At 36.0% G+C, this 13,873-nt stretch overlaps 1 protein-coding gene across 2 annotated transcripts in view; it reads right to left on the reverse strand.

Annotated features, from left to right (window-relative positions):
- Window positions 1-13,873, reverse strand: part of Wwc2 (WW and C2 domain containing 2) — a 225,408-nt gene that overhangs the window by 50,498 nt on the left and 161,037 nt on the right. For both annotated transcript variants that reach the window (XM_026400593.2, XM_026400594.2), the window contains exons 12-16: window positions 10,531-10,660; window positions 9,708-9,788; window positions 9,522-9,608; window positions 6,183-6,375; window positions 4,227-4,391 (exon numbers count right to left, since the gene is read on the reverse strand). In XM_026400593.2, the coding sequence (XP_026256378.1) occupies window positions 4,227-4,391; window positions 6,183-6,375; window positions 9,522-9,608; window positions 9,708-9,788; window positions 10,531-10,660 (656 nt within the window). The remainder of the gene's footprint in view (window positions 1-4,226; window positions 4,392-6,182; window positions 6,376-9,521; window positions 9,609-9,707; window positions 9,789-10,530; window positions 10,661-13,873) is intronic.

Below are 13,873 nucleotides of genomic sequence, written 5' to 3' on the forward strand. Positions count from 1 at the left end.
GCAAAACTAATATCTGGTGTGATAATTCAGAATAGAAATTAACTTTAGGGGAAGGTGGAAATGCCTAGGATGGAATACAAGGAAGAATTCTGGAGTGCTGTCAATATACTATAATTGTTTGGGATAGTAACTACATAGACATTGTTTGCTTTATGAAAACTCATTAGATTCATGTAAGATTTATGCACCTTGTTATGAACCTCTTCATTACCTCTTTTCACAAAAGAAACACACCATAGAGTGGAATTAGAATAAAAAGTGCAATAAAATGTATTTATATTACAGCCCTATAAATCAACTAAAGCTAACAAAACATCTATAGAACACTCCACTTAACAACAGCGGAATAAATACTTCTCTCAAGTATGTATGATATCTTCCCTGGAATATACTAGGCCATAAAACTAGGTTTAATAAGTTTAAAAGGACTTAAATCATACCAATTAAGCTTTTTGGCTATACTGAAGTGAAATTAAGAATTTTTAAAAAATCAAAAATCATTTAGCTTAATAAATGTGTGGAAACTAACACATTCCTAAACTACCAAAGGATGAAAGAATAAATAATAAACAAAATTAGAAAACATCTTAAGATGAATGAAAACTGAAATATATCACACCAAAACTTATGGAATACTGCTAACGCAGTGCTTAAAGGTAAATTTATAGCTCTAAGAACCTATATTAAAAAGGAAGAAAGTCATCAAATCACTAACTTTTCACCTTAAGAAAATGTAAATTTGAAGGGCAATATAAATCTAAAGCAATCAGAAAAAAGGAAATAATAAAGATTAAAGTGGAAATTCATTAAATTGAGAACAAAATTAGAGAAAATAAAACCAAAGCTGGTTCATTGAAAAAAAATTAGTAAAACATTAGCTGGACTGACCAAGATAAATAGAGAAAAATGCTTAAATTACGTAAATTCAAACTGAAAGATATTATGAGAAAATATTATGAACAATTATATACCAAAAAATTAAATAATCTAGCTGAAATAGACAAATTCCTTAAAAGACCCAAGTACAAAACTTGACTCAAGAACCAAAGTATGAGAGACTTAGAAAAGAGAGGATTTCAACAAGAACAAAAACTTCCCACAAAGGAATAGTCCCAGCCCAGATAGCTTCACTAGTAAATTCTATTAAACACTTAAAGAATACCAATTCTTCTGAAACACCTCCAAAAGTAGAAAAGGAGGGAACACCTCTTAATCCATTCCATGATGCCAGAATCACCCTGATATCAAAACCACACCGACATCACAAGAAAACTATGAATACAGACAAAAAATCCTCAACAAAATACTAGCAAATGGAATCCAATAACATAAAAAGGATTGACACAAAGATCTAGTGGGATTTATCCTAGCAATGCAAGATTAATTTAACACTTGAGAAATCAAGTAAAATGAATGAAGGACAAGAACCACACGTGACCATCTTAACAGATGTAGAAAAAGCATTTGATAAATCCAATAGACTTTAATGTTAAAAACACTCAACAAACTAGGGAAAGAAGTCTTTCTCAGTCTGGTAAAGGGCATCAATGAAAAACCTACAGCAAAAAGATCGTACTTAAGATGAAAGCCTCCCTTCTAAAATCAGGGACAAGACAATCATCACTTCTTTCATTACCATGGTGGAAATTCTAGCTGAGGCAGATAGGCAAGAAAAAGAAATAAAATGCACGTAATTGGAAAGGAAGCAATAAAATCATTTCTAGTTGCATAATATATGATCACACATATAAAAAATTCTAAGAAACTCACCACAAAACTAATAGAACTAATACATGAATTCAGCAAGGCTGTAGAATGAAAGATAAAGATCAGTTGTGCAATGAGCACTCTGAAAACTCAATTAAGAGTTCCATTTACAATAGCATCTACAAGAATAAAAACACTTAGAAATAAATTTAACAAGAGAAATTTAAAAACTTAGACTCAAAAGTTAAAAAACATTGTTGAAAGAAACTAGGTTAAGATTTAAATAAATGTAAAGACAATCCATATGCAAGGATCTTAAAATTTAAGATGACAATACCCCCTAACTTGACTTACATAGTTAATGCTTGCTTTATCAAAATCCTGTCTTTTTGTTTTGTTTTATTTTCAGAATTGATAAGCCGATACTAGAATTCATATGGAAATGCAAGGGACCCTGAATAATCCAAACAATCTTTTTTATGTTAATTTTTTTCAAAACAATATTGAAAAAGAAAAAAATATTGGAAGACTCACAATTCCTATTCTCAAAATGACTGCAATGCTACAGTAATTAAGGAAGTGTGGTACTGCCTTATATGTAGATTACTGGAACAGAATTGAGCTTCTAGATATGTAGGTCCCTATAATTATGATCAACTGATTTCTCACAAGGGTATCAAGATAATTCAATGGAGAAAGAATAGTTTTTAATCAATAAATGGTGCTGGGATGACTGTGTATCCACATATAAAAGGATGAAATAGAACCCTCTCCTCATATCACACATAAACAAGTAGAAGTAAACCAAAACCTACGTAAAAGTCTTTAAAACTTTTAGAAGACGACACAGGAGAAATCTTTGTGATATCAGATTAGGCAAAGCCTTCTTGGATATTATACAATAAGACAAGCAATGGAATAAAAATATGCTCCAACGGCATACATTTTAATCAAAATTAAAAACATTTGTGCTAGTAATGAAATCATCAAGAGAGTGAAAAGGAAATGTCTATAAATCATTTATCTGATAAAGGACTTGTGTTGAGTGTCAAGTCAAAAATACATAAGATGAAGCAACTGCCTGAAATCCTGAGTTTGAGGGAAAGGGGAAAGGGGAAGAAAGGAAAGAACGAAAGGAAGAAAGAATATGTACAGAACTTATATAACTCAATCCTAAAAAGATAAATAAGTCATTCTACCAAGAAAACAGCTTGCAGTCACCCAAAATGTTAAAACATATTGTATAATATCCAAGAAGGCAATTCCATTTCCACATGTATGCCCAAGAGAAAGGAAAACATATGTCCACACAAACACTTGTGTATGAATGTTCCTAGCAGCATCGTTCATAATAGTCAAAAAGTGTAAACAACCCAAATGCATATCAGCCAATGAATGGTAAACAAATCATGGTACATTTGCAACAGAATATTATTTGAGGATGAAAAGGAATGAAATATTAACATATGTACTTTGAAAATATGCTAAATAAAAGAAGTCAGTTATAAGAACAAATAAGGTATTATTTCATGTATAATAATAAATGAATAAGAAAATTTATAGAGAAAGAATATTCACGGTTATTTGGGAGAAAGGTGTTCAGGAGAACTGGGAGTGACTGCTCATGGGTATGGAACTTCTGTTTGAGATGATGACAATGTAGTAATATTAGACTGTAGATATGGTTGTACAACTCTGTGAATATAGTGAAAAGTACATTAAGCCTTGTGCTTTAAGTGGGTGAATTGTACATGATAATTGGGTGAATCGTATAGTATATGAATTACACCTTATTCTGTTTTTAAAAACTTACAGAAAGAAGATAAAAATCATTTCATATGCCTTACTTAGTGTATACTACAAACCTGGGCATGTAATATAAAATCTACACCATGTTTGTTTCTCTTTTACCACCTACCACAATGTCCACTAGTTTCTCACACATAGTAGATGATCAATAAATACTTGCTTATTTGATTTTTACTTAGTGAATTCTTTCTTTGTAGGTAACCTAAAATAAACTTGAACTCAGAAGCAATATGCACAAATGCCAGATAATTGATGAATGGCCTCAAAAATTACCCCTTTATAAATTTTTGAAGCAGTAAGATATGACTATTAGTTTCAATAAATCTTTTGATAGAAAAATACTTAGGGATATTGATATTATAAATGGAAAATTAACATACTGTTTTAGATTAATAATTTAAAATTTGCAAAATATATGAGTGTCAAATGTATAAGCTGACAGTGGAACCAAGTATGTGAACACTATATACAAAAGCACAAACTTAAATCCAAAGGTTTTCCACAATCATTTAAAACAATAAAGCCTCCACATCAGTTTATTTTTATGGAAGGAGATGTGATCACTTTTCTTTCTTTTTAGGAAGTTGGGATAAAAGAATCCTGAAAGGAAAAAAGGAAGGACCATGAGAGTGGATAAAAACCTGCTGGTCTCCTTGCATATTTCACATTACTTTATTACATTTAATGACTTTTCTCTAATTTTGACTTACCAAGTCTATTGAATCTACTAATGGCTGGTTTGATTGAAATACAGAGTCCTCATTTTCTTCTTCATTCTTTTTGCAAGGCATTTGCTTGGAAGGAAGCAAATTATACCAGAGAGTGAAAATCTCATTAGAAAATGGTAAGTCAGCCAGGCTGATCTGAGTTCCAGCCTATGGGAAATGAAAGAAAACAAAGGAAAAAGAGAGAGAGAGAGAGAGAGAGAGAGAGAGAGAGAGAGAGAGAGAGAGAGAGAGAGAATAAAATGCTAAGTTAGTATATGTTTTCTCTAACATGATAAAGATCATTGGGTGAGCTTGTCTTCTTTTTTGTTTTTTTAAAGCAATACTCATAAAGTGCTGGGTTTTGAAAAAACCTGGAAATGATTTATGATTATAATCTCTAATCTAAAAAGCCAATCCTAGGATTATATTTTGCTAACACCTAATGACTAAGTGTAATTTTTGTAAATACGGAATTCTGTGCAAATGAAAGGCAGCAGAATACGACAGACACGCGTATGGCAATATGTAAATCAATGGAAGTGTAACTGATGTGATTCTGCAAATGGGAGTTCATAACCCACTTAATCAAAGTGTGAAATATGATATATCAAGAACTATGTAATGTTTTGAACAACCAACAATAAAAAAAAGAAAAGTTATAAATAAATAAGTAAATAAGTCTAAACCATGGTACTTCTTATAATACACTATAAGAGTGAATTCATTATTACTCACAATAAAATTATCCATTGAAAAGTCTGAAAACAAGCAAAAGTTCCATGTTGGTTCTTTAATGAGAAATCAGTAAAAAAAATTTCTTTGGATATATAAGTTGGCAGAATGTCAAAAAACAAAGCAAAAAAAAAAAAAAAAAAAAACACAAACACAAACAAAAAAAACCCCCAAAACAGTAAAGGTTAAAGGTTTTCATATTCTACCAAATCACAAATAGCCATAATGTAAATCCAACTATATTATTTTTTAAAAGGCTATCCCCTTTCACATGTTTATTAACTTAATAGAGCTTCTGACATACATAAAAGTGACATTATACCAAAGCCTTTCTGATAGCCTAACACATCCATCTTTGCTTTATTGCCAGAAAATAGTATCACACATTTTTTTTTCAAGTAAAAATTAAGATTATCACAATTAGCTTTGTTCATCATGAAATGTGTGTGCTTCCTATTATACCACAGAGAAAAGCTCAGCTGGACATTTTCATAGTTTTTGACCACACAGGCCCACCTCTAAACACCAGCCTTACCAGTAAGTGATGGTTTTACAGGTTTTGTACACAGCAATATATTAAACTTACTATTAGTTAAGTATGGAATCTTTTGCTATAGCATTTAAACATTTTGTTCTAAACAGTTACACTTTTTCTTTAGAAGCTCTAATATCATGGCAGGGGAAACTGAGCTGAATATATTTTCAGTGTCTTGCTTATTGAATTTGTAACAGTGAATTATGTGTGGGCTGTCTCTTTGATATCTGGTTCCATCATTCACTAGGTGTGAAACCCTCTCTAAGCAGCTCTTTATCTGAAAGTAGGAGATGATCACACCTTCCATAATCCATCTTTCCTAAGACTGTCATAGGGATTAAAGGAGATAACACACAGGGTATTCAGCACAGGACTTGGCAATGGGACTAAAAGCATACACAGTAAGTTCTGGTCATAATAGAGGTAAAAGTTTTTGTTTAGTCAAAGTAGAAATGGAAAGTTTATCATAACTGATAAACAGATTTTAAAGGTCTAAAATAAAGGTAAGAACAAAAATCAATACTTCAGGGAAAAAAAAAAAAAAAGAAAAGAAACAGCCACTGGACGTGTCCCGAGGTGTTAGACAGGTCTACAGTCATTTAGTCTAGTTGCTGGCAGAACAGCAACTAGAAAGCATATTCTAAGAATATCTGGTTGTGTTAGTTGATAATGGTAATTATTAAGAATCCTACCAAGCATTCTTCCCTGTGGTGTTTACTGACAGAGCAAAGATCAACTCTTAACGTCTTCTGTTGCAAAGCTGTTTGGGAAATGGCTACTCTGAACACATCATTGAACAGCACAGATTCTGTGGGTGGATGGACTTTTGTTCGAAATAGACAGCTGACATCAGTTGAGGAGGGAAGAAGAGCAACCCTAAAATACCTGCAAAGAACAAGAATAAAATGAAATTCATAGGTACTTCGATTACAGTGGATTCACAGCTATCATTTGCAATTATCTGCAAAACAGAGAAATTGAGGGAATATGGAGTTCATTATCAACCAAAAGTGCTGCTGCCATAATGGGTCTGTGCTCAGCTGCAAAGACACTCTATTCTTAACCCATGTGCTAACTGTACCCCTGAGCATGCAAAGGGCCAGCCTGCCACTCACCGCAGGACTGCAACAAAGGCACATGATAGGAAAGCGAAGAGGAAGAAAGCCTTAGGGTGCAGATGAATTTAATATCCCATCTTCCCCAGGTACAGCCAATTCCAAAATAAGTTATTTCTATGTCTGGGAAGGTGGGAATACCCTAAGTAGATACTGGTGACTTTATCCCAAATAATCCTCATCCTGAGTGTTAAAAAAGAGATGCTGATGATGACTTCCCATGAATGGAATACATTATCCTACTAGACAAAAAGAGAGGCAAAGTAGCATATTGTTAATAAAATTTGAAACAGATGAAACAGCAGTTCAAAAATATCAATGTCTAGCATCTCCAAAGCTGCAGATTCAAAGGAAGAGTTACAGAAAAACAGTAATTTCTAATGCTACTTTAGAGTGAATTTTCTGAGCACAGGGTTCACAATTATTGGAAATAGTAAGAGATATTTTCCTTTTAATCCCAGAAAGAGAATATCTACTAAATCTTCTCCTGTCCCCATTTCTAATCATGTCTAATTCATATTCTAAAACATGCCTCTCTCTAATTAAAAAAATTGTAAATTCAAATGCAAAACTGAAGAGTGCCATATTATTTTTTATTTTATACCAACATTTATTATGAAGATTCAGCATTAAACACCTTGTGAGTCTTGGGCCACTGCTGTTGATTTAAGGCCTAAGACACAACTCATCCTTCTTGGAAGGTTGGAGTTTCAGCAGAAACAATATTTTTTCTCTGCCTTCATAGAAAAACAATAAGAGGCCAGTATATTAAATAGTCAAAATGGAGGGAAGGGATTTTTCTGTTTCTCCCGTCTTCAAGTTTTCTGTGTCAATGGCCTAACCACTTAACTCATCTCAAAATGTTTTCACAACAAACAAGAATGATTTTATGTAGTTTGGACATTAAGGCATGGAGAAAGCAGGCAGAGGTGCTTTTCTCCCAGCTCTGCTGTAGAGAAGGTCTTGCCAAACCACAGCCTGGCAAATCATGACTGACTCATGGAAACACTGGGGCAACACACCGAAGCAAAAATTCTTGTCATAATTAATAATAAAAAATTAAGCTCTGAAGTTGGGAGAAAAAGAACATTTAAGAATATTTCAAACTAACTGTCATTTTTAGCAGTGTCGTTATTTAGGCCAAGCTTTTTATACATGGGTTTAAGATAATGCTGCTATGTATCTGAGGAAAGCTCAGACCAATAAGACAAAGGTACCTTCTATACTCTCACCAGTTGGATGAATACTACTAATGCCCTCAGTGACTGGCTCTGGGTCATCACACATCTAGAAAGCACTTTTTGACTATCCTCCAAGATGAGAATGACTATGATTGGTCTAGAAGAGCTAAAACATGCGGGTAGATGTAAACGATGTAAGTTTAAAGACAGTACATATTCTTGGACATTCTGTACTTTTCTTCTGTATTTGTGAACTGGTGCTGTTTGAAGCCCAACTCTGGTAGAACTGTCTTCTCCCTGATCTGCCTAAAGGCCACCAATTGCACACCCCAAGATATGAAACACACATATTAGAAGGGAGAAGCCAAAATTATCAAGCCAGTCTTCACTGAAAATAGCCAACTGATATTTTTAACCTCAGGCCTGAACAACAGGCCCACGTGGTAATCTATGTCACCAGTGCTAGATTATGCTGTCTCTCTTGGTTGATCTTGTTAATGATGTTGGTCCCCTATTCCTTGATTTCAGGAAGTCCTGAGCCTCCCCTCCTGAATCCTATGCAGCTTTGATGATTGTCAACATAACCTCTCATTCTATTTTTTGTTGTCTACTAAATAACCTCAACCTAGCTCTTTTTTTTTCTTGCATACAATTTGTTTTCTTTAGCAATTCTTAAATATGAGGATGTGAGCCTAAAACGAAACCTCTTACATTTACTCTGTTAAAAATCCTGCTCATTAAGGAATATATGCTATTATTAAGGAAAACATTCGTTGGCTGGGTATAATCTTTTTAAAAATTTTCTCCAATAGCCTTTTTTGTTTTCTCCAAGCCCTTGTACTGCCTTGTTCAATACTAAGAGTCACTCCTACAAGAAGTTTAAAGGTAAGGTGGACATACATGCTCTGTATTCTAAATCAGAGAGCCCTTAAGAGAGTCACTGAGACTGTGACTCTATAAAAAGTGTGAATGGTGGTAGAGTCTGCCAGAAAAACCTGTTAGAAAACAGTCCCAAAGTAGTGGGCTAGACAACATTATGCCATCACTTTGTTAAGATTCTTAGTTTGATGAAATAACTTTAAGAAATTGTTGGTCAGAGGGAAGTGAATGTTGGATGATAAAAAATGAATGTGAAGGGCTGGGGCTGGGGCTCAGTGGTAGAACACTCGCCTAGCACGGGTGAGGCCCCGAGTTCGATCCTCAGAACCACATATAAATAAAGGTATTATGTGCAACTACAACTAAAGAAATATATATTTGAAAAAAAAGAATGTGAAATAAAAATGAAGTGAATGTTGGATGATACAGCATGATAAATATGTGAGGGGCAATGTTGTACTAGGATAATAAAATTTAATCACTAAATTTTCACATAAAAGATCAGAAAATTCCTTCAAACCAATAATAACTATTAGACAATAATAAAATTTTTGATTATATTTCAAATAACCATGCCCCAACACAAATAACACAGGATTTCTGCTCAAAAAAGAAAATATAAAGTATTGATTTCTATTCTCAATGAGGAATTGGCTGAATAAAGACCAAAACTCCATTTGCTTTTCTCACATTTTCCTTTTCTCTTCACATTTGCCTACTGTTGATTTAGACATGACCAGTCTTGCTAAGTCTTTTCCATATCTTCATTTTGATGAACTGATTGATTACAATGTAAAATGATCAAAATGTAGAAATTCTTAAGCTTCTCAGTTTGTTTTTCACTGACATTACTTACACCTTCGAAGTATGAGGTATCAAGAAGGCATGAAGATTTCGGAGTTGTGCTATAATCACCATGAAACTTGAACTTTTTGCATCATATCTGTCGAAAGAGAAGCTGAATGAAATAAAGAGTAACCGTAGACTATCAGTCCTTGCACAGACTTCTAGAACTGCCCTTCCCCTGTGTACACAGTTTTACCTGAGTCCTATCTGCACCTGGGCTGTCTCCACAGTGGCAACATCCTCTTCACTGAATGGAACATCTTCGATTTCACTAGGCCTAAGGATGGGAGGTGAGCAGTCAATTATTGGGGGAGGTTGATTGTTATGGTTGCTGTTTGCCACTCAATTATTTTGAATGAAAACCAAACAGTGATAACTCCCCAGGGGAACTGATCCCAGCTTACTGTTTCAGAAGCTTTCTTTACCTCTTCAAGAAGAATCTGCCTGGGAACTTAGGGAACAGATGTACTGACATCTCACTTATCTGAGCCCTACTAGCTACACCATACCCCCATAAAAATCCCAGGTTTTCAGAAATTCACACAAGCTTCATATGTCAAACAGGCATTTTGACATGTGAATTACTCTAACATTCCTACTAAAATAAACTTTTTAGGTCTTATAGAAGGTCAAGTACGTATAAGTACACTAATCTGCTTATCATTTCCGAGGCTGAAGGGATGTTTCTGATACATTGGGAATTTTCAGGTACACTATTTCTTTTACCACTGAGAAACAACCCCAGACTCCTTTTTATGTTTTATTTTGAGACAGGGTCTTACTAAGGCCTTAGGGCCTTGTTAAGTTGCTAGGTTGGTCTCAAACTTGTAATCCTCCTGCCTCAGCCTCCTGAGCCACAGGGATTACAGGTGTGTGCCACCAGGCCTGGCCGGCACACTATTTCTTTACTATTCTGAAGGGTGCACTAATAGTGGCAGCATACTTGCAATTTGGAAAACACAGGCTCTGCTACAGAGGAGACGTGGAGAAGCCAGAAAACACGCCTGCAGGGTCCTTACTGTTTCATGGAGGCTTCGTAGACCCCACTGTCTCCAGCCACAGACTCATCAGACACAGCAGCCGACACACAAGCAGTTTTCTCCCCAGGCAAGTGAATTACTCTTCTTTTTGGTAATGATTTTTCCACATCTAAGGAGGGGAAATTTCTTATTAGAAAATTAGGATTTCTTATTAGGAAAAATCAAATATAAAATACACACGAAGTTTGAGTATGATAAAGCCAACATACAATGTCCTTCCGAGAGTCAAGGATGTTACTCTTCAAATCAACAGATGTGGACAAGTCAAAGCACTGTGACTCATGGGATTTCTGCAACACCAGTTCCTTCAGTTGTTATTTGGAAATGAATATGGTCTTTTTTTTTCCTAAAATATTTTAAGGCAAGGGATGCACATATTCTGACTCTCCAACCTCTTTCTTCAAGCATTCACAATTATAATATGCTTAGGATAAGAAGCTCTGTGCCTCCCTCAAGTATTGGGAGATATTTCTATTTGAAGAGCTTCTGACTACTCAGTGGAAAGAAACGTTTCTACCTCTTTGCTCTCTCCTCTACACATGCCATATTCTCTGACTCCTATGGTACTATTCTAACAGAAATTAAGGAGAAGACATCTTTGACTTATAGGAATTCCTCACCAGCTAATACCATTAAAAAACTTTTTGTTTTTTAAACAAAAAGTTTTACACTAGAAAGGCAATATGTCAAGCAATGGAAGGGAAACTGATATGATACAGCAATTTGTATATGGGGTAAAAGGGAGAGTTCATAATCCACGTGAATCAAACTGTGTAATATGATGTATTATGAACTATGTAATGTTATGAACGACCAATAAAAAAAAAAAAAAAAAAAAAAAAAAAAACTTTTTGTGCTACTGAATCTTCAGCACCAACTACCACTTAACTTTTATCTCTAACTCATATTCATACAGCAGCGTCCTGCAGTGAGCAAGGAACATTCATTTAAAGCTGTGTTCTGTACTGTAATAAGCTGCAAGCCTGCAGAGTTCTTTCATCCTCGAGTGAGCAAGCCAGTGAATCTGTATTGGTATGCATTTCGGCCCCCTTCTGAGTCGTGACTTTACATCTTGTTAAGATGTTTAAGTTTTAAGGCTTCAGATTACAGGATTGATTGCTGCATTTCCCCTTTTATTTCTGGCAGTGGGAATGCTCTTTCCTTGATGATGAAGTGCCTTCTCTCCGCCCACCCCCCTTTGTGAGGGGTGAAGGTGATGACATGATTTATTGATTACCCCCAGGAATAACCACAGCAGCCTGAAATTGACTTTGACAATGACAGAGACTGACTGTGGAAAGACTTCATAGTTATTCCAACTTGGTTTCTGTCATCCAGCAGGGATTGGTGCAGGGGAGCAAAGTTTACATAAAAGGGACTTGACTTAAAACTCCAGAGCATAGGAAATAATCAGTGTCCCTTTCAGGAAGTCACCCTCCCTCAAGGGAAGAGTAGATGTCCTCTGAATAGACCAAGCACTGATGACCTTAAGAGAATCAGTCTTTACACTTATACATATTCTTTTAGTTGTTTTCAGACATGAAACTGAATGTTATCTGCAAAGGTCCTGGGTGTAGTTTTTTTCAGGGTGACTTTTTTAATGGTTCTGGGTATCAAAACTAGGGCCTTGCACATGCTGGGCAAGCACTCTGCCACTGAGCTATATCCTTACCCTATGGTGACTTTGGGGGGGGGGTGGGAGTGGGCAGGGGTGGTACCAGGGATTGAACTCAGGGGCACTTGACCACTAAGTCACATCCCCAGTCCTATTTTTGTATTTTATTTACAGGTAGGGTCTCACTAAATTGCTTAGCACCTCACTTTCCTGAGGCTGGCTTTGAATTGTGATCCTCCTGATTCAGCCTCCCAAGCCACTGGGATTACAGGCATGAGCCACTGTACCCGGCTCTATGATGACTTTTTAACAACACTTTTCAACATTCAAAAAATTTAAAAATTATCACAGACACCCATTGCCAGCCACAAGCCCACTGATAGTCACAGTTGCAGACACAAGGGCCAAGAGCAAGGCACCAGCCAAGCAGAGATGCTTCCAGGACTGGTGCCTGGGACCTTGAGATCACTTGGTGGGGGGATTTTTTCCCAAGCCTTCCTCTTTTCCAGCATTCAACTCCACATACAGGGCCCTCCACTTGATGAGATGATGATAAGTGGTCACTAGAGAATACTCCAAATACATGAAGGACAAAGAAGCTTGAGATGCTCAAGACATGTAAGATCCTGAAAGTCTAAAGCAAGAAGAATGGAACAGAATGCTGGCTCTCTACTCTTTCCCCATTCTTTCTTCCTCCCTTAACTTGCAATGACACGTGGTAGGAACTGGTTTGGTGGGCACTGTGTTACTTATCACTATCACACGGTTATAGGACGTGCTAGGATGTTTTCCACACATCACGGCATTAATCTTCTTCAGTGCTACAAGTATAACCGTATCATCCCGACTTTGCAGACGAGGAACAGACCTGAGAGACAAGGTAACATGCTCATGGAAATACATTCAAAGTGTGAGTAAAGGCATGGGACACAACGCAACCCGCCATCCATGGGCGAGGCCCATGGTGGCTTTCTGCTTTTGTGGAACCACTATGCACACATCACGCCTGTTCTTGTTTTCCTTTGTGGCTGATTATTTCTATAACGTTACTTGTCTGATGTCTCTCTAAGAGGAGGCACACAAACCACAAGAATGTTCCACCTCTGCCCAGGCTGCTGGCAGGACACAGCATTTCAATCTAGTCCTTAAACATGTGAACTATCCAATCAATTAGTACTCAGAACTACCAGGACCATATACATAAATAAAAATGCTTCTCAAAACAGCACAAAAGCAGTTGGTTTAGAGGCCTGTCCTCTTCTGTGTGGTGGGGCACAGCAACTCACGTGAGTCTGACCAGGATGCCCATAGAGAAGGACCAGAGCTTTGATTTCCCATTTTGCCTCAAGTTAGCTCTAGAACAGATTATCCTTTTTGGATCACATTAGAGATCATGTGCCAACAAAGGCACTAACTGTATCTAACATATTAAATATTTCTGTCACATAGAGCAAAACAATCAATAAAATGAGATTCTTCTTGTTGGTCTCTTTGAACACACAGGCAGGAGTCTACTTCTTACAGCCTCTTCCTCGGGCTGCAACTGTCACAGCAGCCAGAAGATGGCAGGGTAATACCATATACTGGAGACTACTTCTTCAAATTAACTTTCGGCAGAAAGGGAGAGTCTGGCATAAAATAAAATTGTATTTATATAGAATTCCCTGAGCAATCTAAACAGTGAACCTTTGTACTAATTAGCTTGTA

Source organism: Urocitellus parryii, chromosome 14, assembly GCF_045843805.1.
Source record: "Urocitellus parryii isolate mUroPar1 chromosome 14, mUroPar1.hap1, whole genome shotgun sequence".
Classification (NCBI taxonomy): Eukaryota; Metazoa; Chordata; class Mammalia; order Rodentia; family Sciuridae; genus Urocitellus; species Urocitellus parryii.